Below are 27,263 nucleotides of genomic sequence, written 5' to 3' on the forward strand. Positions count from 1 at the left end.
AGGTTAAACTCTTTGGCACAAGCCTGTATAAAGTAGGCACTGCTGAGTAGGCTACTGGGTTCGATCCCTGGTCTGGGAGGGCCTTTCTTTGTGGAGTTTGCATGTTCTCCCTGTGTTTGTTTGTGCTTCCACTGTTAATATTAACAGTCTGTTAATATTAACAGTCTATGGTTTCCTCCCACCATAAAGACATGCATGCTAGGTAACTACTGCCATTGGCCTTGAAGAAGGTACTGGCATTACAACTGGAGTTGGTCCCCGAACGCCGGAATATGGCTGCCCACTGCTCCTAAATAGTTAGGAGGGGTTAAATGCAGCTACATTTCTCAAAAGTACTTAGCAAATAAAGAATAGGCCTATATAAAAAAAGCTGCTCCAAATATTCAGAGAAAGATTCAGAAAATAGAAATTCATTATGTGAGTTGTAGCCTTTTGCTTTCATTTGAAAATTCTACTTAGCTAAACAGCTAGCTACTTTGCTAAAGGGCTAACGTATCTTGAATCGTTGCTAGTTGTTGTTTGCTAGCAAGTTGTTTGAGGAAACTTTTACAACGAAAATATCCTATGGAGGCAGAATAAAGAGAAAACGCAACAAAAAAAAAATCATATAACTGACATCTCAATTGTAAGCCTCGACATTAGCTGTCAAGTTGTCACAATTCCCACAACCCGTGAAGGGAGCACGAGTATGCGTATCGTGGCAGGGGCGGGGTTATACAAATGAGGGAGCCGTTGACTGAATAGATGCTCCCGGCTTCTGGAAGCGGAGCGGACACTTGCTGTAGAGAGAAGAGCAGAGTGGACGCTCCAGACAAACGAAACAGATCACTTTCACTCGACCCACAACATGTCTTCAAAGTGCCCCAAGTGTGACAAGACGGTGTATTTCGGTAAGTGTTGCCCACTTTATTTGTTCCCACCTTTTGAAATTACTTTTGGGTCATGATCCGGCTCATTAGATCGATATTTGAGGGACATATTTCACAGTAATTTACAAACTTAGTGAATAGCGTTCCTATTCGGATATAAAGCAGTTCATTCCCATTCATTGAACAAATATTTACGCATCACACAACTCGTTACTTTTCCTTTTTTAATGAAGTTCTGAATGTAGGCTATAACATGCACTTTTACCTTTATTATTTCTGTGTTTTTAACTATCTCAACATACCATAGGGTATTAAACGTATTTTTATGTTTGACAGTAGCCTAGTATAGGATCCATAAAGCTTAATATTGCTTTAGGCTTTTATGTTCAGTGGTGGGAAAAATGTAAACCCTTCCTATTTCCCAAAGGGATTTCTCACCAAAGTAAAGTTCATAGTATTCCTTAGATTAGTTTTTTTTAGGGAAAGAGTTGGTGGCAATGTAAATGATTCACAGAGACAAACCTTGGGGAAAAAAATAGCAAACAGCAAAGGGGTCAATGTAAACAAACAAAAGCCCTGTCAGAGAAAACATTTCAACAAATGTATTATTTCTATAAAATATTAAATGCTTAACATGTGAGAGAAAACAAGCAGTGTCTGCACTCAATTTAAAAAAAAAAAAAACAACTACATAAATGATTCATCTTATTTTGACACTGAACTGTGCCATTTTTATTTTGTTTTCTTTGGATAACATCCAAGCTTGACAGTTGGCTTTGGAGGGTTTCTGATGCAGGCCCTTGCCAAGAGTGCAGAAATGCCATATGATGAGATTGCCCACTCATGGAGAAACATGGCAACATCATGCCGCGTCAGCGAGATAAAAATATGTAAACATGCATCTTTTGCAACCTTGTAAACAAAGATGGGAAACCAAAACACCCACTTGGGCAAAGCGTTACACTTAATCACAGCGACACGGCTTCTTATATAGCCTGTACTATAACAGATGTTTACAGTGTAAGAAATTATGCACACAGATAAGAGCAAAGCAGAGGATTAAAGGAGCTCAGGCCATGAAGATAAACAAAAATTCACATCCCTGCCTTTTAATCTGAAGGTTGCACATGATATGCACCCTGTCCAGTGTATTTTTAGGGGACATGCTGCTGTTCAACCATGAGTAATCCTGTGTTTACGTTTGGCCGCTTGCAGGGAACAAAAAACTCGTTCTTCAGCGCTGATCTTTTTTGCACTTCATAGCACACATCAAAGCTGGTACGGGGGTCAAAATCAATTATGTGAGTGGATGGAAGTACTCTTATGTAACAGGAGTGGCAGCAAACAACACAGCTGCTGCTCATCCTATGGGTCCCGAGAGGAATAAATATCTGTGCAAATAAGATTTATTTTCCTCCAATACGGATTTTATGCATGTCTCAGTATTCATTTGCGTCCTAGCCTTAATTCTCTGCAGTGAGTGAGTCACAGCTCCTCTGTGATGTATGTTATTATTATTTATTTTTTTATGTAACATACTGAGATCCATCCTGGTGGAGTTACTTTTGGTTTGTGGTGTGTCTTATTGGGCGGAGAGCGCCCAGGGCTGAGTCGACTGTAAGGATGATGAACGGCTACTAGGAAGCAGCATGGGTGGAATTAGCTGCACACGTCAAATCAGGGAGGATGTAGAGAGTGAGGGAGGTTGTTAATGACAGTATTAAACTTTCAGTCATTGCAAGGCAGGCTGTGAAACCCATGACAAGGCATGGGAGAGGTCAGGGTGGGAGAAAGGTTCTGCCTGTGCAGCTGCCCACAGCCTGAAGCATCAACATGATGTCAGTGATGGATTTCAGATACTGTAGAATGAGCTCAGCAGCTCCACCTACATACATCCTCCTCTCAGATACTTGGCTCTCCAGAGATGCCAGAAATGCTTTTCAGGTCTGCAGAACAGTTAAAGACCCACAAATGAGGGTGTAAAAGTGAGAAAAAACACCCTGCTTCTTCTGATCTACACCAGGACATGTGTTATTGATAGAGAAAATTGTCTATTTCCCGTCCTATTATGTTTCCTTTTTTTTTTTTGTGGTTCGTGGTGTAGCTATATATAGAGCAGTGATTGGCCCACCCTGCAGTTACCCACTTGGTCCTCCAGCTGGTGTTGTCCAATATCAGATTTAGCAGGCATTCGTTTTCAACACTTGACTCTCCTTTTCTTTACTTCTGTAAAAAAAAAAAAAAAAGTACAATTTTGCATAGCAGTGGTTCGCCACAGTCTGGGATGAAAGTTCTTTTTTCGTTTTTTATTATTTTCCGTTCGTTACTTTAATGAACAGCTGTTTTATGGTGGCGATGGTTCAGTTTAATCGCAAGTGTTGTCTGTTGCTGCCATTCACTTTGCTTGTGCAGTGTTGGTTTATTTCAGACACCCAAATATACGGCACCAAAAAGCATTGTAGCGTTGGCCGAATTCAAATTCCCAGCGTCCACACTGTGGCTTCACATCTGTTAGTTCCTGTGGTATAGAGATGCTTAGAATACACCAGAGACTATTGGCTGACATGTGACAGGCCCCAGTGGAAGTACATTGTTAGCGTGTGATGGTGTCCATACGGGACACAACACAGCATGGCTCACTAAATCTCTCTCAGCTACAGACCCAAATTCAGCTGAGCCATCCAGCCACAACTCTTGTGCATGACAAATTGGAGCAATGCATCTTTGTGCAGCTAAGTGAATAAACGAGAAACTAATGGTGCTCTGCTGTGAGTTTCTCTTTCATTCACCAATTCCTCTCACTTTGGTTCTCTTTCCTCTTCTTCAGTCACCTACTCTTGCCTCAAGCCCTGAATTCCTCTTTCCCAACTAGAAGGACTAGGGGAAATGGGGTGAGATGCAGGCCTGCCTTTTATTTAAACGGGAGACTCTCAAAGTACCTCATGCATTATAATGAGAAGCGACATCTCCATGAACACAAAGCTCGTTCTGTCTCCGTGCACATTTGTTGTTTCCAGCAAGGCAGAATACCTTCGTCCTCTCGGCCTGATGATACGCTTCCCACACACCTCTTTTTTTAATCCCGCTTTTACCCCAGACATCCACACAATACCTGCTTTTTTCCTTCCCCTCTTTTCTGTCAAGGCTAGAGTACCCTGTTTTCTACTTGGCTGCCCAGAGGGCTGTGTGAATGTGCCCCGTCAGTTATGTAACCTCATTTCTTGAGTCTTTGCCTCCCGTTCGCTGCCATTGCATAACCTGCCAGCTACTGTGCACCAGTCAATGAGAGTCCTTTTTATCTGCCTTTTTGAGGCACAAATATGATCCCTTAATGGAGATGGCATTAAGCTTGGTGTTGAAAGTCAGGCCACCCCCCCACCCCCCCAACACAGGTGAAACCATTCCACCTTGCAGCAGAATGACCTGTTGCATAACAGCAGAGGCATAGAGGAGCACAGTTATCATCCAAATGCATATAGTTCATCCAAATGACTCAGACTTCAAAGTTCTAATCCTTTAAAGATTTTCATTACATCAAATCTCATTTTTGATATAATTTCTGATTTTCTCCCCAGCAATAAACATTATTGCATTCTGTTTTGCCTAGATGTAATATATCTCTACCCTCACTATGCATGTATAGGTGCATAGCTATGCAGGGTGCCGATTGACCTATACATTTTTTCACTGGAAGCATACTGGACAAAAAGATTGTGGTTTGGATTAAAAAACTCCTAAGGAACATGCTTTTAGTTTTGCCCGGGAAGCAAACTCCACTCTCTGGCTTGAAATTCCTGTATGTTAACCCTATCCAATTACATAGGCTACATCTGAAGGTGCCAGTGATACAGTCCTGCTTCCTCGCTTGAAGACATGATCCACTACTCTGTAAGATAGTCACGCAGACTAGATCTTTTTGAAGTCCCTGTAGCCGTGACACGGTGTCCTGACCTGTTAGAGATTAAATGCAGTGTGGTGCAAACGGGCCCAGGGGTTCAGGGGGGGACTGTGGAGAGGGTGCTTTGCCTGCGGCTCCTCTGACCAGCCAGGATGTGAGTTAACTGCAGCCCATTTACGTCAGCCAGCAGGATTCACGAGGTCGGCCTCTTTTATTCACAGAGGGAGGAGGTGGGTGGGGGGGTGGGGGAGCCTGGGGAGGAAACCAAGCCTTGGCTTAGGCGACAGACGACCTCCAGAACTGAGTTTTGCCACGGGGTTGCATCAGCCACAGGACGGAGAGCGATCCAAATACTACACGTTTCCTAGTCGCTCTTTAGCATCGGTCCCCACCCTGCAGCGTCACTGTGAGCACCACAGCACACACCCACCCTGGACAAATCAATTCTAATGTTTAACACACCACTGGCGGGGTCATCTCACTCTCAGTTCCCTCACAACCAGCAGCACAAATTCTGTGCCATTTAAATAAAATAAATATATATACACATTTTTCAACACCTTAAGTATAAATGGGTTATTCATCATAGTTTTAGTAGTTGTGTCATGTGTAGCGTTGAAGTGTCTCTTATGTTAGTATTAGCTGCTTTTCATACATTTCATATATCGTAAACAAAACCCTATTTGGTTTTTCTAACCTTTGCTTATAAGCAAATTAGAAGAGGACACCTTGTTCTCTGGGAACTTGCATTTGTCTTTTAGGTTTTGGCATTTTATAGACTTAAAGCGTAACTCTCGCCAAAATGCAGCCTAGGGTCTTTTTGTGAATGTACCCGAGTCAAACTTTTGTTTTAAAAGCATATTTAGGAGGGAATCGCCACTTTTAAGATTTACTGTATTCTCGTTTTTCGGTCAAATTACCTTTTGAATGGGAGTGCTAGGAGCACTTTTATGCTAGCCTCAAAATAGCTATTTTTAAAACACCGTATCGCCAGGGGCTCTACACATGAACGAAAGCATTGAGAACATTGTTTGTGTACCCAGAGTTTACTAAAAAAATGTTTTGAGCAACTAGTCCTTTTTTAGCCTTACAATTGTGGCACATGCTGTAAACATCTCATTTATTTGGTGATGCCTCTTAGACTTGAAAGTAGAATAGCAAGAATAATTCTGATGGGGTGGCTTCTAGCTCACCCAGTAAGCGCGTGCGGCCCATGTAGGCTGAGTCCTTTGCAGCGGCGCGGGTTCAAATCTGACCTGCTGCCCTTTGCTGCGTGTCATCCCCCATCTCTCTCCCCCTTTCCTGTCTATGTACTAGGGGTGTCACGATTCTCCAAATCCTCGATTCCATTACATTTTCGATTCTAAGGTCATGGTTCGATTCTCGATTTTTACATATATTTTTTTTAAAGCACAGGTTGCTATGCCATTTTTAGACGAGACTTTTATGGAATATAATATCTGACCTTTGTTTGCAATGTACCACATTACATTGTAAAATTTAAAACAACATAATGTAACAATAACTTATATCTTCAGTCAATTGGAAACTTGACAATTTGTCAATAAAGTAAAAGGGGAAAAAAAAGTTTACCGACAGTCCTGAGGGCAGACGCTTCGCAGCACACGGAGTTTGGTGTTAAAGCCCCCCACGTCGTCTTCCAGGCAGCGCTGCCTGGAAGGCACTAGGATTAGGCAATGGTTGAAGACGACGGTTGCAGCACTGCCTTGAAGGCTTAGTTGGGGGCTTAAAACACCATGCAAACTGTGTTTTTTTTTTTTTTTTGTCGACAACGCGAACGTCGTAAACATAACTAAAAATCCGAAATACTTCCACGCTTTCACACGCTTCAGTGAAAGAGGAGGGGGTTCAAGTTCTGTCGATGGGTCTCCAGCATCTTCAGTTGCCATGCTATCTTTTGACTGGCTCTAGCTAAGTTACAGGAGGTTGACTGACTCGCAGCACTTCAACACGTGTTTTTTTCCGCTTGACAAGCCGACCGGACGTGACATGGGGGCGTGGCAGTATCGACGATTCCATTTTTTTATTCGAAATTCAAGATTGTGACTTGATTTTGATTTAAATCGTGACACCCTTACTATCCACTGTCACTATTTAATAAAGGGAAAAAGCCCCCAAAAATAATAATCTTAAGAATAATTGTAATTTATTCTTATTTTAGGTTTAATTATGTACACCTGACCCCAGACAATTGAGGATTTTGAAATGGAACCCAGATTGTCCCCAAAACATGAGAGTAGTTTGTTTACTGCACAAGCTGAAAACTCCTTCAAAGTCACTTCCCTTGGCAAGGTTGAATGCCCCTGTGTGCCCTGACTGAATGGCAATTGTCTGTAATTTATAAAAGGTCACAAGTGCTTGAGGGTGTTTGTACTCCAGAGAGCAGAATAGTGAGAGGATGCAGAAGAAGGAAACGCAGGCTGCTTGTTTTTTCCTCTCTTGCATTTCTCTTGAGATATGATTTTTGTTGTACTAAATGTACCTCCCATGTTTGGGTCCTGCTTTGCCTTCTGGGGCTCAATTCAATCAGTCAGGTGTATGGTGTTTATTAGGACATGCAGTTATCACACTGCTGTGACAAAAGCCAAAAACAGAAAAACACCCGCGTGGACTCAGCTGTCACTGATTGTGTGTGTGTGTGTGTGTGGAGAGCTGAACAGATGGGTCCACATTACCACAGAGTGAAACAGAACAGAGTCCAGTCAACCGTGGTTTAGAGATGTTTACAATAACATTGGTTACATCATCAACATTACAACAGAAACAAGCTTCGTTTGGCGCAAAAATGTTCATACGCTCGGGAGTCAACTTCAGCCTCATCTGTGGCAAACTGATTGAGAATATAGTTATAATATAAACATGTATATTTTTATATGGCAATAAGGTCTTTGATGCTTAGATTCCCCACTGTTGCACCCCATCAAATTATTGAGTGATAAAGAGAGCACCCATATGAGATTTTAGAGCCCAATTCCCCCTGTTGGACATTGCATGCTGGGAGTTCAGCTGTATAAATGTTGTTCCGTGCGTGTACTACAGCTTGTTTATCCGTTTTGATTTTTTAGGCTTTAAGTAAGACAGACAGGATGAATTTCCTCCTGACCCGGGGGTTGAATCTCAGTCCACCATCAGCTCTGGTGTTTGGGTGCAGCTGCCATGTCACTGTCGACAATTAAGCAACCGTAATTAAGTCATTTTGGAGAAATTGGCTGTTAATGTTTCCCCACTTTGAAGTCCCTTTTGTTACATTTCTGTTGCTTAATGTTCTGTCCAATTAGTGTGTTTTGTAGAACATTTGCTGCTCCCCTTGCAGGCTGTCTGTACACAGAGCATAATTGGTTTCACTCTTAATTTGATCTGAAGTGTAAGTGAATCATGTCACAGAAATGACAAAATAAATCGAGTTATAACCAGCTTGAAGTTGTCTGATGTACCTCTATCTTTACCAGCACATCACATACTCATAATCACTGCAATATCACGAGTCGTTTTCAAAGAAGCTAGCCTATTTGATGTTGAATTGCTGTTTTTACCCTTTGCATCAGATGTCTTATGACTCCAATTTCCCAGCAATAAAGTTAGACCTAATCAAGGATTTCTGATGATGACTTGCTCTATCCAATGTTTTGTATTGGCTCCTGATAAATCTGTCTTATTGGCTGATATCATGGATATGTCATTAGAACAGTAGAAAAAAAGGTTTTTAATCAGTTATATTTTGTTTAGTTTTTTAAAGATGTTCAAAGTATGTCTTTGTACATCATTGCTGAACCCAGTGGTATAGTGTAAAAATATCTGAATTTATTAAAGTACTCATATTATGCTTTTTGGCTTTTCCCCTTTCCTTTATTGTGTTATATATCTTTTTTGTGCATGTTATAGGTTTACAAAGTGAAAAAGCCCAAAGTCCACCCCAAAGGGACTTACCATCTCCAACAGAAAACACTGTTCACAAACTGCTCCAAACAGCTCTATTGTAGTCCAGACTTTACTTCCGTGACGAACGTGCGTCTCGTTGTAACACACGTTATAATCATTGACATATATATAATGGACCAACAGATCCCGTTGCTCTGGACGGAGACCAGTGAAGGCCATTAGAAACACTTTTCCGGTGATGGCTAGCATTACTGCGCAGCCTCCAACTGAGAGAGACAACGTAAATGTGACGTGAGCAACGTGTCTGAAAGTTGGAAGTCTTCTGGTAGCTGTGCCAAGAGAAATCTCAATCATTCCGAATATTGCAGAGACGGAGAGCGTAGGTATATGTAAGGAGATAACATGGACACAGGCTAATTATTGTTAACTTAAATGCTAGTTAACATTAGTAATTACTAGAGATGCTCCGATACCGACGGTATTGGCTCCGATACTGCCTAAAACGCTGGTATCGGTGTCGGGAAGTACTGTAGTTTATGCACCGATCCGATACCACGTAATAAAGCCCTAATGAAAATCTACGTTAAAGTAGTTTATTTATGTTCTTTTTCCGTTATAACTGACTGTCAAACTGCATAATAACAGAAAGTTCTGTGGCATTTATGTTTCACAAAGAGTTTAACCTGAGCCAGACCGATAACAAAGATAGAAATCACATCCATACAGGGATAGTACTCTACAGTTGTTAAAACATAATAAAATATATGACACACTCGTATCGGATCGGTACTCGGTATCGGCCGATACGCAAGTTCAGGTATCGAAATCGGTATCGGGAAGCAAAAAATGGTATCGGGCCATCTCTAGTAATTACACTTAAACAGCTAATGTGAGACGAAACTGCCTGCGCGCTTCGCCTTGAGTTTTGAATGGCACGGAGTACTGTGTTTACATCAGATGTTGCCCCTTAATTTTTTTATACATCATCAGTGTGAAGCCAGTGGCAGCGCTCACACTATCGTAATGCCACTTTTGTTAGGTGTCAGGTGACATTTTCTTTTGCACTTGAGCCTGCCGGTAATTTCCTGGCTCCAAGCTGGCAACTTAACTGTGCCGAGGTGGGTGGAGTGCCACAGCTGGGGTGGCATTTATGAGGTTATGAGGTTTTGCCACTCATTTTCCACATGCAATTGTGCTTACGTTTCTTCACATCTCATCACAAACTGCAATTTTTGTGGTGTACATTGACTGATGTGCACACACACACACACACACACACACACACACACACACACAGACCTCTTCACAGTCACAAAAACACTTTCAAGCCTCCTTTCCTCTTCATTAATGTTCAGTAATGTCAGTGAAACAAGCAATTGTAAGTTACACTGAGGCTAAATCAGAGAGAAGAGGAGTCAGCAGCAGGCTGCCTCAGTGATTTAAACTGTATTGACAATGCAATCAGAGGAGCCGACCGCAGACTGAAGAGCTTAGAAAAGGAATTTACAAATGAAGTTAAGCAGCTTACAGTGGTGCAGGTATCATATGGTTATGGTGATGACCTCTGACTAGCACTCTGTTTTCATTTTTACCTCATCCTCTCACCTATTCCTGCAGCAACATCGTCCGTAAGCAATCACCACAAATTAAACAAATACAGCTGTATTACGCTGTTCTACCTCTAATAGCTTTTATATACTTATAGTTATGATTTGATACTATAAATAAAATGTAATTGAATTAATCGATTAGTTGTCAACTATTACATTAATTCATATATATGGATAATCGATTAATTCTATCGAGTAATTTTGTCCGAATAAAAGTCAAGATTCTATAATTCCAGCTCCTTAAATGTGAATATTTTCTGTTTTCTTTACTCCTCTGACAGTAAACTGAATATCTTTGAGTTGTGGACAAATTTGAGGACGTCATCTTGGGCTTTGGGAAACTGATTTTTCACCTTTTTCTGACATTTTATAGACCAAACAACTGTTTTGGTAGACTGACTCTCGCAGATACTCTCGCAGTTTCACTTCCTGTCTGACTGTCTGAACGGCCCGCAGCTCATGTGTAAATAGACCTGGCGCGTATCTTGAGCGGAGCGGAGAGCCACTTCACGCACGCTTCTGGGACGCGCCGTGGCACAGCTTGCGGATTATCAAGCATTGATTTGAATGGCCGCGATTGCCTAGTGGAAATTAGGGGTTACAGTAGGTTTCCAGCAAAACCAGACACAAATGTCAGGTGAGATGAACTACTCTTCGACAGTGATTTCCCAAAGCTGTCCCGCTGTTTCCATTAAATCACACTGGAATCCTTTGTGTGTTTGTGAGTGAGGCTGTCGTGAGAGAGAAAACAGATTGGCTAAAAAGGATTTGGCACATCCTCATTGGTGTTGACAATGTGATTTCTGGAGATACTTTCCCTGTGAACAGGAGCTTGTTTGTTTACACAAGTGGGTGCATTTACCCTCAGGTTGTTGCCATAATGAGGTAGAGAAAGACTTTCAGACACCTAATTTGTGCCCACACGTTTACTATTCTGGGAGAAGAAGAACTTCGTCTTTCGTTCTATTTGTGCAGTCAGTTAGATTTTTCCCTTTCATCTTGTCATGCATGTAAAATGTCAACCTAAATGCATATTTTCTGGCTTTATTTCAGTGGTCGAGGCTATAGGGCTGCTGAAGTTATGAAAAAAAAAATCATAATCACGATTGTTTTGGTCAATTTTGAAATCACGATTAATTAACACGATTACTTATTGACTTTTGGAAAGATGTTCCAATTATTAAAAATTTAAAAACAGTGAAAAAGTTAAACAAATCAACAGTGAAAACACCTAGAACTGTGAAATTTCCCAAAATGTAATGTCCAAAATAACGTTTTTTCTCGATTAGTCTGTTTTTGTGATCATTAGGAGCCAAAATCGTAATTGCGATTACAATTTTGATTGATTGCACAGCCCTATGAGGCTATACAGTATGAAGGATAATAAGGATAGATCTCACATTGGAGCTGGGGGGTATAAACATCTGGGCCAGAAGCAGATCCCCCCCCCACTCTATAACTCCCACAACACATAATACAGACAGACAGGCTCACTCCTCTTATAATAACAACTGTCCTTTAAAACAGGGAGCTGTTAAACAGTGGACTTTATTACTACACACAGGCAGAGGAATGAAGATATACTTGCAAGGCTCTGACGTCTGTTTCCATTCATGCCCTCATTTTTTAAATATGTCTGGAGGTGTGTCTATCTTTTCAGTCAATGACTGACACACACACACACACACACACACACACACACACACACAGAAAACGCAACATTGAGGACACACTGGAAGTATTTTTAACAGGACAGGAGGTATGTGGGTTTCCTCAGATTTAGGAGGAAATAAATCACACACACTCATACTCAAGAGCAGACAGGTTAACCTCCTGCTGGAGTAACCGTATATAAACTGGGAACTATATTCTCAGAAGGCGAAGCACTGCTACTTCTGCTACTTAGGCGGAGTGATTTGCTCGCAACACCTGCGAAGCCCAGTGGTGAGGAGCAGAGAGTAACAACAGTGCTTTCCAGGTGTTGCGCTAATCACTCCGCCCAAGTAGCACTGCTTCGCCTTCTGAGAATATAGTTCCCAGTTTGTATACGGTTAACAGATGGCTGTGTCTCATGTGACCTTGTTATTTGTACACGCTGTGACTATACAAATCACAACATGTAAACAGGAATATGTTGACGTTATTTTGTCACTTATTGGGAGCAGTAGGTTAGATGGTTGCCGGTTACCTCCAGGATCTGTGCTAGGCGACGCTAGCAGTGGGTGCGCCAGACAGTTACGACACGCACGGAGATGAGAAGCGTATGTATGGACTTATCTAACTCTGGGGGATACGGTGAATAAGCTAAAGTCCCAATAAGTCGGCGTGTTCCTTTATCTCTAGTGGTCGTGTCTGAAGGTTTTGTGGCTATCTTCTGATTTAAGAGCGGATTATTGATTTTAAATAATGATTTATTGCTGGCTTTCTGCTCTGAATAATTGTATCTTAAGAGTGATTTAACATTTCCGGCAATATGTTCTGTCCAAGTCAGCATTCCTCCATCAACCAAGTGTTGATGGGAGGTCACGCGCCCCAACCCCAGCTATTCTCCAGGGCCTTGTTGTCGGCCATTTGTCTCAGTGTTTTTCTAACTGACAGGGAGAACTGATTGAAGAGTAAACAGAAACCTCTGAAGGAAGTAGTCAGATCTCCTAAAGCAATACTGAGAAGCATTTCCTGCACACGATACCCATAACTTCATGTCCACATCAAATCAAATGAATGATCGAAGAAAGGAATTCATTTGGTCAAAAGTGAAAAGAATACATACAATACAATCCATAACAGGAACAATACAAAAAAGCTGCTGCTACTACTTTCTCCCAAAGTGAGGTCTCTCAAAATGAAAAGATGTGTGGAATTGAAGCTAAAAGTGTTGGACTGGTTTTGAAAAGTCTGTTATAGATCAGAAAAATGATTTCCCACTTGAACGTTAGCGTCAACGTTATTTTTATAATATATAATGAAACTTTTTTTTTTTTAATGCAAGAAGCTCATTCCATGTTATCCTTTTAGTGACGTCCATATTTAGTCTAAAAGTTTAGTTTTTTTTTATTCTTTGGACACAATTCCTTATTTTTCCAGTTATTTGAGTTCAATGCTGTCCAGAAACTGACTCTCAAATCTCTGATGTCTGATTTAATTTGCTTACTGACATGACGCTGACGCAGGAATTTGACAGCACTTCTACAGGTTATGGTGCATATGGGAAAGCAGCTAGAGAGAGGAAGTCCAGGAGGAAGTAATCGTCTGTATGTCTGCATACATGCTGTGTGTTTTTGACCGAGGGTATGTAGGAAACGGACTCCAGTATCCGGCTATTTGTGCCCTGCCTTGATAAGAAAAGGTGTTTCCTCTGCTGCCTGCACGACTCCTTGGGGCCCATTGTGTGGACGCAGAGATTTATTATTGGAAAGGGTATAATTAGGGTCCCTTTGCTTGACTGGAAGGGTGGTCGGTCTGGGAGAGAAAGGGGACGGAAATGGGGTTGAAGGGCCGTCTGCAGCAGGATGGGTATACTGTAAACTGGGGGAGGGGTGTGTGCATGTGTTGGAGTGTGAACAAAGGATCTGGGTTAGATGTGGGCACCCCCTGCTGCTCCAGCTGGACTGGGACTCACGCCACTGTCTGTTTATCCCGCAATGACATCATCACTGCATTCTGTAGTGCAGTGATTCTCCAACTCCAATTTAGAGGTTGTACCAGGATAGGTTTACATCAACAAACATCATATTTTTAAAAAAAAATATACCAAACTTTGAAGTTCTAAATAAACATGATACTCTTGAGGCAGTTAACACATTTGACCCGGGCTCCCGAGGGGAAATCTCTGCTTTCTTTCGAATGCTTCATGATGGAGCTCTGATGAATACCGAGGTGTATAAACGGGCATGGGCAGATGAGTTGAATATGGAATTAAATGATGAAGTTTGGGAAGACTGTCTCCGTAATGTGCAAAAGTGTTCAGTTAATACCAGGCACAACCTAATACAGTTTAAAACACTCCACAGAATCTGTTATTCGCGGGAAAAGTTACACAAATGTTATCCTGATATCCCACCAGCATGTAACCGATGTAAATCCCATATAGGTACCATATAGGTGCACATTCTTTCCGGGCATGTAGTAAACTTCATTCATATTGGAAGTGTATTTTTCAGTTTTTTTTCTGAGGCTTTTGGTAAGAATTTGGTACCCAGCCCCTTGGTAGCGATTCTGAGGGCCACTAGTGTCCTCTCCTCCGTCAATACATTTGAAAGAAGAGCCATTCAATTTGGGATGGTGATTGCAAAAAAGTAGATTTTACGTGTATGGAAAATGGATTCTGTGCCTTCATATAATTTGTGGCTGGGAGAATTGTCAAATCTTTACATCTGGAAAGATTGAGATTCTATAATGAAGATAGAGGAGGAAAGTTTGATAAAACATGGGACCCAATACTGAATTACCTTAAAAATGTGAGCTCTTAGGCATTGGCTATTGTATAAAACCTCACTGTGCAAATGAGTAGGTGATCATCCTAACTATGACCATGGAATATTGTTGTAATCCAAGATGTGCTGTGTTCTGTATGTTATGTGTTCTTTGTTAGGTTTTTTTTGTTTTTCTTTTTTCCTCTCTCTCTCCTTTCTTTACTCTTTCTTAGAAAATCAATAAACATATTTCAAAAAAAATAAAAAACATATTTTTGTTGTACTGCACATTGCTGCAGCTCCTCTTTTCACCCTGTGTGTTGAGCTCTCTGTTTTAGCTACAGAGTGAGGCATCTCACTTCTGTTCCATCTTTGTTGGGAGTCACACATGCGCAGTACCTAGGTAAGGACTACTAGCCAGTCAGAAGCAGAGTATGAGGGAGTGCCCCGCTAGCAGCTAGGCGAGCATTATAACGTGTTACAAAGTGACGCACGTTTGTCACGGAAGTAAAGGCTGGACTACAATAGAGCTGTTTGGAGCAGTTTGTGAACAGTGTTTTCTGTTGGAGATGGTAAGTCCCTTTGGGGTGGACTTTGGGCTTTTTCACTTTGTAAACCTGTAACATGCACAAAAAAGATATATAACACAATAAAGGAAAGGGAAAAAGCCAAAAAGCATAATATGAGCACTTTAAAAGAATATATCAGCTGTAACACCTGAACACTGCTTGTTGCAGTTATATAAGAGTGTGTGAAAACTAGCAAGTTTGAACAGGTAGCTAAAAGTAATGTATAAATTGTAGATATAGTTAGCTTAAAGTAATGATTAAATGGTAGAAATAGCTAAAAGTATTGCATAAGCGCCTGAAATGGTTGGCTAAAAGGTCTGACAGTTAGCTAAAAGAAATAGTTAGCTAAAAGTAATCGATAAATGGTTGAAAACATCCAGCTTCACTCCAAGTTGTAGTAGTACTACAACTTGGACCTCAGACCAAGGTTGGGAACCACTGCTGTAGTGGTACACAGGCATTCCCAGTATCCCCCACCCCCAGTTACTCAGTTGGCACGATGACAGGATTGCCCTCAGGGGCACATCAGCCCAGAGATACAGTACAAGCTAATCATTATTCTGGAGAGTGAAGCAATGAGTGGACGTCATCCCTCTCTGCGATGATTTGAACGCCACATTACAACGCGTCGCACAAAGCCCGACACAATCCATGGCTGTTGTCCATAGTAATGTATATAAATGCTGCTTTATGTGAATGTTTGCACTCACCCAACCCCCAACCCCATCTCTTTCGTCTTTCATGTGCAGCTGAAAAGGTGTCCTCACTCGGGAAGGATTGGCACAAGTTGTGTCTCAAGTGTGACCGCTGCAACAAGCTCCTGAATGCTGGAGGCCACGCCGAGGTCAGTAAGACATCAGCAGTACAGTACTGTCCTCTCTCTGCTCTAATTCAATTCATCTGCTACAAATCTAATTCCATTTTATGCCTTTATACTTCTACTCCACTGCATTTCAGAGGGAAATGTTGTACTTCAAGCTTTATTTAATTTTCAGATTAAGGTTGTAGAAGTAAAACATATGATCAGTTTATGAAATAAGATTGTTATTTATTAAACTTCAAAATAGTCTATAAAATGGTCAACTTTAGCTCAATTTTGAAGGTACAGTTAAATTAATTTGAGACTTAAAATGCTTCTTACGCATTAATGCATCAGTAAACATGCTACAATGATAACTATAACATTCTGAATGGTGCCATTCTGCACGATTTAGTCATGCTGCTAATATTTTTGTACTTAGGAACTCGGATGGGGGACTTGAAACGCAGTATTTTTATTTTGTGGTATTTTTACTTTTCCTTAGTTAAAATATCTCAATAGCTCTTCCATTGCTGGCAACTAAACACTTATTTGTATTACAAATTAATTATAATTATGTCTATTCTTTCTTTTTTGATGAATTGATTAGCTGATAGTTAAAAAACCTTACGAAAATAGTAAAAATGCTCATCTGCCAAGGTAATGTCTACAAATGGCTCATTATGTCTTAACAGTCCAAAACCCAGATATTCAATTTAAAGTGAATTACAGCTTCTGCTTCTTGCTTCAAGGCACTTCAGCAGGGGTTTAAACACAGTGTAATTGTTAAGGGAAAAACAGGAAGGAGGAGATATGTGTTCTCTGTAACTGGGGCAATGCTATAGACTCTTTCTAGCCTGTATAGTAGCCTAGCTGTGTTTTTTGCCTGGGGTAGGAGTTCACTTCCCGCTAAGGCCATTCATGCTAACATTATATGCACTTAGTGATGCTGTGAAGCACTGTGGCTAAAAGTGTCCGTCAAATGGCTCTTCTGAATTGACTTCATGGGCTTTTCTATTTTAGATAGTTATGTTGTTTTTCTGTATGAAATATCAGTACAGTGTTGTTGTCGTTGCCACTGTTTCTTTACACTTCATTGACTGTTGTTGTGAAATCGAACAAGGGGAAGCCAGTGCTGCCTGTTCATGTATTGACTTATTGACAGATTGCCTCTACAGTGGATCCTCAATGAAAAATGCTAACCGTGTGGCATGTTTATGCCTTTGGGAAACTGTTGGCTTGTTTCACTGTTAAAAACTAATTATTGTTCTGTACACAAGGACAGTGTGTAAGTTTTATTTTTATCTTTCTTTTTCTTCTTTTTAATCTCTTGGTGATGTAGGGACTACATACAGGGCTAGTTTACTACTGTAGCTGGCGAGCTAACCGCAAACACGCTAAGATGTTGGCGGTAGTCAGTCTCAGTAGCTATTCTAAGCTTCTATCCATTTTCTCTGTACCATGTTGTTTACTCCCACGTTTGTTCTCAGGATTGTGCATAATGACATTTTAATAAACAGAAAGGATGGATGTATTTTATGTACAGTCGACTCCTGTCTGTAAACCATCCCTCTTCCGTGGAACGGTTTTTACTTCAACGCAGGAGGTTAAATGAAAGTAAACAGTGCCACACAGCTAATAAGCAGCTTTGTTTCCGCCGAAAATTAGCACAATTAAGATAGTTTGCTATTGGTCAACGGTGGCAATCAATTTTGCTTTGTAGAACTTGTTAAACGTTTTCATAGCTGGTGTGACGGGTCTTTAGACTAAAAGGGGCTCTTTTCAAGTGTTCAGTGGATAGAGATATGAAGCCCTTTTCTTTCATTTCACTTCACACAACTTGTGCATTTTTCTACAGGAAATTGCTGACTGCATGCTTTCCTTTCCTTCCTTGTTGTGTGTCTGGTTGCATCTGTCAGTATGACTCGTCCTTGTGTGAATTTGAAGTCCCTTAGCATTAAAGGATGATTTGCCTTTTTCCTCTCTGTTGCATAATCACACTGCACTCAACATACATAGAGATTTTCTTATCATGCAATTTTCCTTTTGCCTTGTATGACCCAGCCAGCGATTCAATTCTCCCCCCCCCTCGCTCTCTCTGTAAATGGGTGAGTCTCCCGCTCTTTTCTCAACACAAAGAGGATGTGATCTCAGCGTCTTTGTACACAAAAGCAAAAGGATGCTGCTCTCCTGTTTAATCTCTGCATGATTACAGTAATGTAGTCACACAATCTCTCTCAGGCCCCACGCTCTCTCTCTGTACACCCTCCTCCTCTGTCGCTCTCTCCCTGTCCATGGACAGCATCCAAATCCCGCCCCGGGCTGCAGCACCGTGCCACAAGCCTGACTTTAGTAGGCAAAAACTCAATACTCCATCATCGTCATGGAAACAGAGTGAGGCTGAGAGATGTTAAATATAAGAAATGGGACTGTGGTTTTGTTGGGGAGGATGTTGGATGTAATCTCAGGCCTGGTATGCAAAAGGTTACGACCCTCAGAGAAATACTGACTGCTTCTAAGGAGTCGGTGGCAGGTTGGAGCCCACTGTGGCCTGTCGTCTGTGGGCCGAATGAGGGCAACAGCTTCCTCAGGCTGGTGGCAGAGAGCCAGGCTTGAAAGGAAAAGGTGACAAGTCTCCAATGTTGACCCAAAAAGATCAGGATTGGATTAAAATGCATACCTTCTTCTTAGAGTCACAAGGCACTCATTCAAATCAGAACATACAGACATGACACCGTTGGAATCAGTGGAACTTAATCTCCAGTGATAAACATCTATAAATCTCAATGGTCATGAAATTGTAAGTGTTTTAAATTTAAAAATCGATGCAGATAGATTTTTATTTTTCTTCCATGCACAAAACCTGGCCCATACATTACCCATAATGCAACCCAATTCGGGTGTGCTATGCTACTAGCAGCTAATGTAGCCTTGAGTCACTAGCCTTAAACAGTGATAGAGCAGGCTACAGAATTCTGGTAAACTCACGATACAATTCAAGAAGGTAAACCCACTGTTTGGTTGAACTGTATGGCTTAATGCCATAACCTGATAGCATCTTTTAAAAGCCTAACCTTTTCTGAAAACAGCTGCCTGCTAAGACACGTAGTGGCTTTGCTGTAAGCCGGTAAATAAAGTAAGTAAAAAGCAGAGCAAAGACAGCCAAGGGGTCAAAGTTAATCCACCTCCATTCCGGTCTCTTTCACAGGGACTGAAGCCTGGCAAAGAGAGTGAGTAGAGGTTGAGGCAATGGGGCATGGAGATTAAGATGAGGATGAGGTCAGGAGAGAAAAGATGGAGAAAACAGATTTAAATGTCAGGATGTGAACTGCTGGGAAGAGAGTGGGCTGTGCAGCGATGGATAATCCATTTTTAGGGTCCCTCTGCCTCAAAGCCAGAGCGATACTATACAGCAGCCTGTTAACAGAGCACTCAGTTCACTTGACAATGAAGCCCTGTGTGTCCTGTCCTGAGAAAGTCATCAGTGCTTATTCACAGCAGCGGCGTCCAGATCTTTACGGATCTCATACATGTCAAACAGGATGTCTGAGAGGAGTGCATGGCTGCTTTAACAGTAGCTGATCCTGTCACGGTTAATTCATTATTAAAAAGGTGAGAGAATCCTTTTTCCTGCCACACCATCTTCTGAGAAAAAGGAGCTCATGTGGCCAAAGCAGAAGGGGTTGTGGGTAGTCTGTCCCTTTTGTAACGCCAGTTTTCCCCTTACCACCCAGGGCCTGGCGTCTTGCCCGTGGCATGCGCTTGGTTCTTCTCTTCTATGGGCATTGGGCTCTGGACCAGTGGCCACCGTTGTCCTGATCCTCTACCCAAGTTGATCACATGCTCCTACAATGACTGCCACATACCCAGCATGCATCAGAAACAAGCCATGTATGTCTTAGACTGACCCCTTGAGTGGCAGACCTTCATGGGGCTACAGGCACGTGGAGCTGGATTCATCAACAGAGTCTTGTTTCTTAGATACAGCCGGCGTCATTATTATGTGTTGAGATGGAAAAGAAAGGCTCATCTCCATCTTAGGACACACTCTCTCCGTCTCCTCTCCAAAACTAAAATATATGATGTCAAAAGTGTGACAAATATGACTATTCATACATGTCATTGTTGCATTTTCCCATTTGCGTCATCAGGTTAATTATTTTTTTTTTTTATCCTTTACATGCCTATTGAGTCATGTTGATTTTCTGTCTCTCCCACAGCACGATGGACGGCCCTACTGCCACAAACCATGCTATGCTGCCCTCTTTGGGCCAAAAGGTAAAGTACATAGTACATTTATTCAACATAAACTAATTGCATCTGAACTGGATTTGTTGTACTCTTTTGTAGTGTGTGACAGTTGTCTTAGTTTGTCTTCATTGTTGTAACAATGTTTTTATAAGGTATCTCTTCAGAAAAAGTTTTTAATCTCAACGAGACTTTTACCTAGTTAAATAAAGGCGGTCTAAAAATGACTTATTCATCAACAAATAGATAAGTAAATACATAAACTACAGGCTGAAATGAATACATAAATAGATCAATTGTTTAATTAATACATACAAGATTGAACATCAATATACACAAATGAATAATTACAGTTTTACAAAACTACATTCATTTATGTCTGTATTTGTGTCTATATGAATTGACTGGTTCACCTACTGATGTTAGCTAGCTATATCTATATTTTGTGATTTATTACCAATATCTTTCTATTTCTTCATTTCATTATATATTTAAATATATATTATTATCTTAATGCCATCTTTTTTTTTATATTTAATGTAAGTCAAATATACACTTATTTACGTATTTATTGATTTATTCACTGTAGTTTAGTCTTCCAGCAGAGTCAATATAATATTTTAGTGCAGATCTCAACGCCACATGTCAGATGAACATTTTCTCCTCCTTTTTATTTAGATTTTTTTTTTAAATCACTTATATATTTTCACCTCTGTTGTACCTTTTTCAGGTGTGAACATCGGTGGAGCCGGTTCCTATGTGTACGACACGCCAGCCAACAACAACACATCTCCCACCAGTGTGGATTCGGCACCCAAAGCTGAGGAGAAGCGAGTGTTCGCCCCCAAGGCAGCATCAAAAGGTGAATGAGAAGCGTATATTCATACTGTATGTACTGTAAACGGTGGCTCTATCAGCAAGTGTCGAATGTTTTAGGTCGGAAGGAAAGCTGCTGCTGACTCAATGATAAGAACGAGGATACACAAAGTTTTTTTTTTAGGAGTTGAGGATTTTCTCAGACGTGTTAGATCGGGAAAATACCTGTCAGCAGGAACAAAATCATTTTATCGGTTGTTTTCCACCAATTTATCTCTGCTGTGCAGTTTTTAGTAAATGTCTTGTTTTCTACTCACAGGGTTGTTGAAACCAGAAAACTCAGTAAAGATTTAGGATTTTTTTTTTAACCTTTCTGGATCTAAATCCTTTCAATGTGTGGGGGCCAACATTTGGATCAGCTCAACAGATCTTTGGAATCTTTCATAGTTTTTAAAAACTTGTGTAAAAACTTTATTTAACCAAAAGAGAAAAGAGGATAGATGGGTGAACGTCTTTAATATATAACATCTAAAGTATAATTACAATTAGTATAATGTGTAATACTGTATAATTTAAGACTTCCATGTTTCCGTGATTTTGCGCAGAAAAGATGGCAATACGTTATTTGAACCTTTTTTTAGTTTTACTTCCAGTGTCATGCTGTAGTTTTATTCATAACACTTTGTTTTATATGCTGTTTTATAGTTTGTTTTATTTGTTTTGAGTTTGTGTGTGTTCAAGTTGTATGTAGGATTTAATCTGCGTGCTTTTATTTGTTTGATTTTGGTAAATATTTGGGGGAAAAGTGTGAATGTGAAGGCTGTTTTATGTCTTTACCTTTTTGGCTCCACCTGCAGTCCCCAGAGCAACACCACATGTTCGCCAAACATCCATCGACTGCCATGATTGGATGATGTTAATAATAATAATTCCGTATGGAAATTACAATATTTTCACTCTGTTAGAATACACATTACACACAGAAGAGGGAGTGAATAAAGTAACTTGGCAACCAGAATATTTTTATTTGGCAAATTTAGCCTCTTTACTGAATAATTCCCTCTTGAAACATATAAAAGCTGTTTAGTGCTTGGCTCAATTTTATTTTTATACCCTTACATTATTAGCTCTAACACCTAACTAACAAGTAGTGGTCATTTATCGAACCATTTCCCTTTGGCTTTCCAGTACTGTAATGTGTGTGTGTGTGTGTGTGTGTGTGTGTGTGTGTGTGTAATGTTTGAAGCAGCTGGCGGCATCACCACCTTTTCCGGAGAGGCCAACCTGTGTCCCCGATGCAACAAGAAGGTGTATTTTGGTGAGTAGTGCCTCACTTTCAGGAAATGACGTGAGGAAAAAAAGATTGGAGTAAAAGGTGTGAACAGACGCGTAACTATCGGTAAGCAGGGTAAGCGGTGCTTACGGGCCAGGACCAATCAGGGGCCCGCGTGACTGGAAGATAATGATTGACAGCCGGGGCCCCCTATCGCATTTGGCCACTGACCAAGCGGGAGTGAGAACGGGTCAAATTCATTTCCTTGTTTCAGAGACCGTTCTCTTCACGTTTGTGACTCGAACATCTCACATTTACCAACAAAACGTACAGCGAAAGACGGTGCAGAACATTTCAGACCGTCCTGCCTACCTGTAAACATTTTAACATCAATGTAAGCTGTAACGTTTTTTCACTCAAAAGTCACTGAAAGCTGCTGCTGTTTACATCCTGTCTGATCTCTGCAGTGGGCGGGGCTACTGAGTTCCCCCCGCGACACACACACACACACACACACACACACACACACACACACACACACACACACACACGATGCAGGAAAAACCGGAGATGAGACGTACAGGATGACCTAAATTGAGGACAGCTACGCTCGTTTTTTTTTGTTTATTTGATTCATTCAATAAATTATTACTTTTTGTTTTAAATCCACCAGCCATTTTCATATTATACCAACATTTGCAGCATCCTGAGCCTTTTTGGTAAAGTTCCTAGGAAATCTCAGCCAAGAGTAATTCATTAATAGTAATAATTATTATTCTCTCCAAAACAAGTTTCCTTTTTTTTTTTGCAACTTTCACTGTCTTCAACAAACATACAGAAGACATCGCAACTTTTATCGCAAAATCAGGAATTTTGGGCCGCAACAATCTAAAAAAAAAAGGCCGCGAAATCCTGGAGGGACTGCCCTTGTGTGCGTTTTCATGTGTTATGGTGTGCATTCACCAGTGTTTTTGTTGTTGTTGTTGTTGTTGTGGTGAGCGTCAGTCATCTCATCTCTTATATGCTGTGTCTCTATGATCCTATCCTGTCCTATTCATGGTAGCCTACTCGTGGACATTGCGCCGTCATCACGTGCTGTAGTAGGGGGGCCCGCCTTGATAATCCTGCTTAGGGGCCCGGTGTTGGCTCGTTACGCCACTGGGTGTGAACCTGCAAAGTGGTTGCCATGGTGTCTCACAGGTTGTTTGTGTTTGTGTGTGTGTGTGTGTGTGTGTGTGTGTGTGTGTGTGTGTGTGTGTGTGTGTGAATAGCTGAGAAGGTGACATCACTGGGTAAGGATTGGCATCGACCCTGCCTGCGCTGTGAGAGGTGCAGCAAGACTCTGGCTCCTGGAAGCCACGCAGAGGTGAGAAAAAAGAGGTTGGAAAAAAACTAAGACAAAAGAAAGTCTACTTTTATGATGCCTATAATGTTCAGCAGTAGAGGTGTTGAATCAGTTATGACGTAGACATGAGGTCCTATTTAGCGATGGTGTTGTGCTGAACTGTATTATATGTAGAGGTGCTTCTAATATTCTGACACCCTCTTGTATGTAAATGGGGAGCCCAAAAAAACTGCCTCTCGATATAATGTAGTCCAGTACAACACTACCTTTAACAATGACCTGTATAATTAAATAAATAATAACAAAATTTGCACATTTTGACAAACTAATTATTACCAGCTACGTAAAGATGGATGTTATGGCAGAGCAGTTGTTTTGGACTGCATTGGAGTGTACTGGTGTACCTAATAAAGTGGCAACCTGGTGCATAATGCTCAATAAAAATAAAATGAGGGAGCGCTTCTTGGATTTGACAGCAATGTGACATAAAACAGGTGCTCCTGGTACACGTGTAGGAAACCAATGTTCACAAAATATGAATGAATGAATTTAAATTTAAAAAGCCTCTATTGCTACATGATTTAAAAACAAGACCAACGCGTATCGACCCCCACACACTGGACTTCCTCAGGGTAAAAAAAGAATCGCACATTCAGACAAGGACAAGCTTGAATTTTAACAGTCACATCCAGCTCCCTCGTTACACCTATAATCACTACTCAATAAATAAACACTATCTTGCACCCGGCGCAGTGCAGCACTAAGCCCGACGCAAGTGTCTTTGCTGGTTTAAGAACGACCCAGTTGTCAATTTCCCGTCCAGCGTCGTTAAAATAGCAAATGCACCTGCGCCCATCTGTGTGCCCATGGGCGTGCTGGTCTTACAGGGAGGTGTGTTCAGGTGCATTCTTGGCGTATTGCTATCTTGAGGCAGCGGGAAGTGATCGCACAATTGACCAACAAAACCCTGAAACTCAATAACGCAGCATTTCATTGTTATTTTAACAGCGCGTAAGTAAAATGTGCCTAGGCTCGTGCACAGCGCGCGCACACTATGCTTGTTACACACACAGGGACGCGCAGCAACACACATGCAAACATGCAAAAAAAATTAAAACAAAAATATTAAAATGTGAAATAATATTATGAAATGATTTGCTCACACGCTTTCACTTCACGCACGAGCAGATCAGTTTCTTCTCCTGAAAATCTCTCCTTCCTGCTTAGCAAATCGGCCACCGTGATAGCAACGCGCCAAGGTCCAAACGCGCCTGGCTTTTAAAGGGAATGGGAGATGACACACTGATTGGTTTATTGCATGTTACGCCCAAAACACACCTATGATTAATAAAGACAGAGTCCTTAGTACAACCCTTTTGAACCATGCGCCTGGCGCACAGATCCTTTTTTCTGCCGTCAAACTAGCAAAAGTGGATTCGTACACGCCCTAAACGCAGCTGCGCCAGGCGCTTAGATCGTTTAAATAGGGCCGTATGTCACAGATCAAGGTCAAAAAGCTTTATATACAATATATATATATATACAAAATATAATATGTATGTAAATATACAAAAGTTTGTCTTTGTAATAGTCTTTCAACCTGTTCATGTCTGTATTTGTTTTATATTCCAGCATGACGGCCAGCCCTACTGCCACAAACCATGCTATGCTGTTCTCTTTGGGCCCAAAGGTAACCGCTAGGTGGTGCTGTCAACCCACCAATTATCAACTACACTTGAAAACAGAATATGTCAATATGTCTGAGCACGTGATCCACACTGCTGCACACACGTCGCACACAATGCGTTGTTACTCGAGAGTAATTTCGTCATAGCATTATCTACGACGCAGCGGCTTCTTGATGAAATGTTTTGCAACCTCTCCTGCTCATGTTCTACCTCCTCTGGCCCTCTCTTGTTAACCCCCTGACACCCACTTGCTGTCCCTGTGATTTTTCCAGGCGTGAACACTGGTGGCGTTGGCAGCTACATCTATGAGAAGGAGCCCAGTGCAGTGACCCAGCCTTGAACCTTTTGTCCCCTCAGCTTCATCCCTCTTCTCTTCACAACACTGACCATCAACCACAGTATTATTTGTAGCTGTTTTCTCTTCCTGTGCTCCACCTGTGCGTTCATACCTGAGACAACCAGCCTTCTGATCCTTTTCTCCTTTAATCTGACCCGCTCCCAGCTGATTTAGCACCACAAGGAATGATTTCCAATTGCCTAGACATATGTTATATTTGCATTCGCTCCGGGAGAGCCACGTCCAGCATTCCCACAGGTTATTATTATTACAAACAATTTCAACCATTTTTTGACATTGTTTACGCATTTATAAATGTTATGTGAACACATTAAATGTCACCTCAGTAAAATACGAAGGTCTTATATTTCAATTTTGTACCCTGAAAATGGTGTGATTGAGGAGGTCTGTTTTGAGATGACGCATTTTTTAAAAAAAGAAAAAGTGATAGAGAGTGATTTTCAGGTGTGGAAAAATGCATTGTGGGTAGAGGTGTGGCGCGTTGAAAGCCAGATGAATTTCACCTCAGAGGCTACTGCATGCAGGTGGTGCCCCGGAGCACGTTGCCAATAAATCTGTATTTTACAAATGCCATATTTACATTTGTGCTGCCTGACAACATTCCTTATGTGAAAAGAAAAGTCCCAACATATTGTAAAAAAAAGGTGGTAAATTGGGTCTCTCAGGCGACTATTACATAATTTGCAACACATCCACGAGGCTGTATTGAGTCAACGTGAACTTATTTTACTTTTGAGCACATGTTACTAACCTGTTTAATGTCAAAAGGTGGAGAATTTGCTAATAACACAAATGTCTATTTTAAAATGAGGTGGAATGTGGGTGAAGTTTTGCAAAGGGAGGGCTGTGATTTTTCAGAAGAGAAACGTGTATTTATTGCTTTAAATCAAGTCCTTTACATTTATTTAGCCATTGTACTACTACCCTTTATGGGAATGATTATGGACGAGGTCAAACAAGGCAATGTAAGCTGTATAAATCTCTACGATCAAGATTTTTATTGTTAATTTCAAATAAATAACCCTGCTGTTATTTTCCGAGAGATGATGCGCTATTTGAAGTGTATTTTTTTTTTGTTGCCATTTAGCAGAAACGGTAGCTTAGCTTGTAGAAACACTGCAGACGAGTCATTCTGTAAGAATGTGCATCATAGTATTATTGTATGACTGTTACTGTTTGTTTAATATCTGTTCTACATTGTAGGGCTTGATAGACACTGCAGGGCTCACTGTTTGTAGAACTGAAACACTGCACTTCAGCCCTGCTGCATTGGTCTTTGTAATCCCTCGAATAAATATTTCAAAAACTGTAGTTACAATTGTTGTTTCAGCAGATTCTTTTCTTTTCATGAATAGCAATAAACAAACACTACAAGTTGTATGGGTTTGTGTATTTACTGTCTAAGTAGCAGATATTTGTTTAAATTTGACTGGACGGAAAGTTAAAAACTCATAAGAAATATTAACAGAGAAAAGATT

At 40.9% G+C, this 27,263-nt stretch overlaps 1 protein-coding gene across 2 annotated transcripts; it reads left to right on the plus strand.

Moving 5' to 3' along the window:
- Positions 1-760: 760 nt before the first annotated feature.
- Positions 761-27,103, plus strand: crip2 (cysteine-rich protein 2). 2 transcript variants are annotated; one of them, XM_078277183.1, is made up of 8 exons: positions 761-890; positions 16,008-16,102; positions 20,278-20,335; positions 21,036-21,167; positions 22,368-22,439; positions 23,666-23,760; positions 25,372-25,429; positions 25,700-27,103. In XM_078277183.1, the coding sequence occupies exons 1-8, from the start codon at positions 848-850 to the stop codon at positions 25,765-25,767; spliced, it is 621 nt and encodes a 206-aa protein (XP_078133309.1). In that variant the 5' UTR covers positions 761-847; the 3' UTR covers positions 25,768-27,103. The 2 variants fall into 2 exon arrangements, with proteins under 2 accessions (XP_078133309.1, XP_078133310.1); XM_078277184.1 differs by having other exon boundaries at positions 22,371-22,439.
- Positions 27,104-27,263: the final 160 nt, after the last annotated feature.

This window comes from Sander vitreus, chromosome 20 (genome assembly GCF_031162955.1).
Source record: "Sander vitreus isolate 19-12246 chromosome 20, sanVit1, whole genome shotgun sequence".
Lineage (NCBI taxonomy): Eukaryota > Metazoa > Chordata > Actinopteri > Perciformes > Percidae > Sander > Sander vitreus.

Bases quoted from the DNA above. Each gene is read 5' to 3' on its own strand.
- crip2 (XM_078277183.1), top strand. From the start codon at position 848: ATGTCTTCAAAGTGCCCCAAGTGTGACAAGACGGTGTATTTCG. The intron at 891-16,007 runs GTAAGTGTTGCC...TTTCATGTGCAG, and splicing joins TGACAAGACGGTGTATTTCG to CTGAAAAGGTGTCCTCACTC. The intron at 16,103-20,277 runs GTCAGTAAGACA...TCTCTCCCACAG, and splicing joins ATGCTGGAGGCCACGCCGAG to CACGATGGACGGCCCTACTG.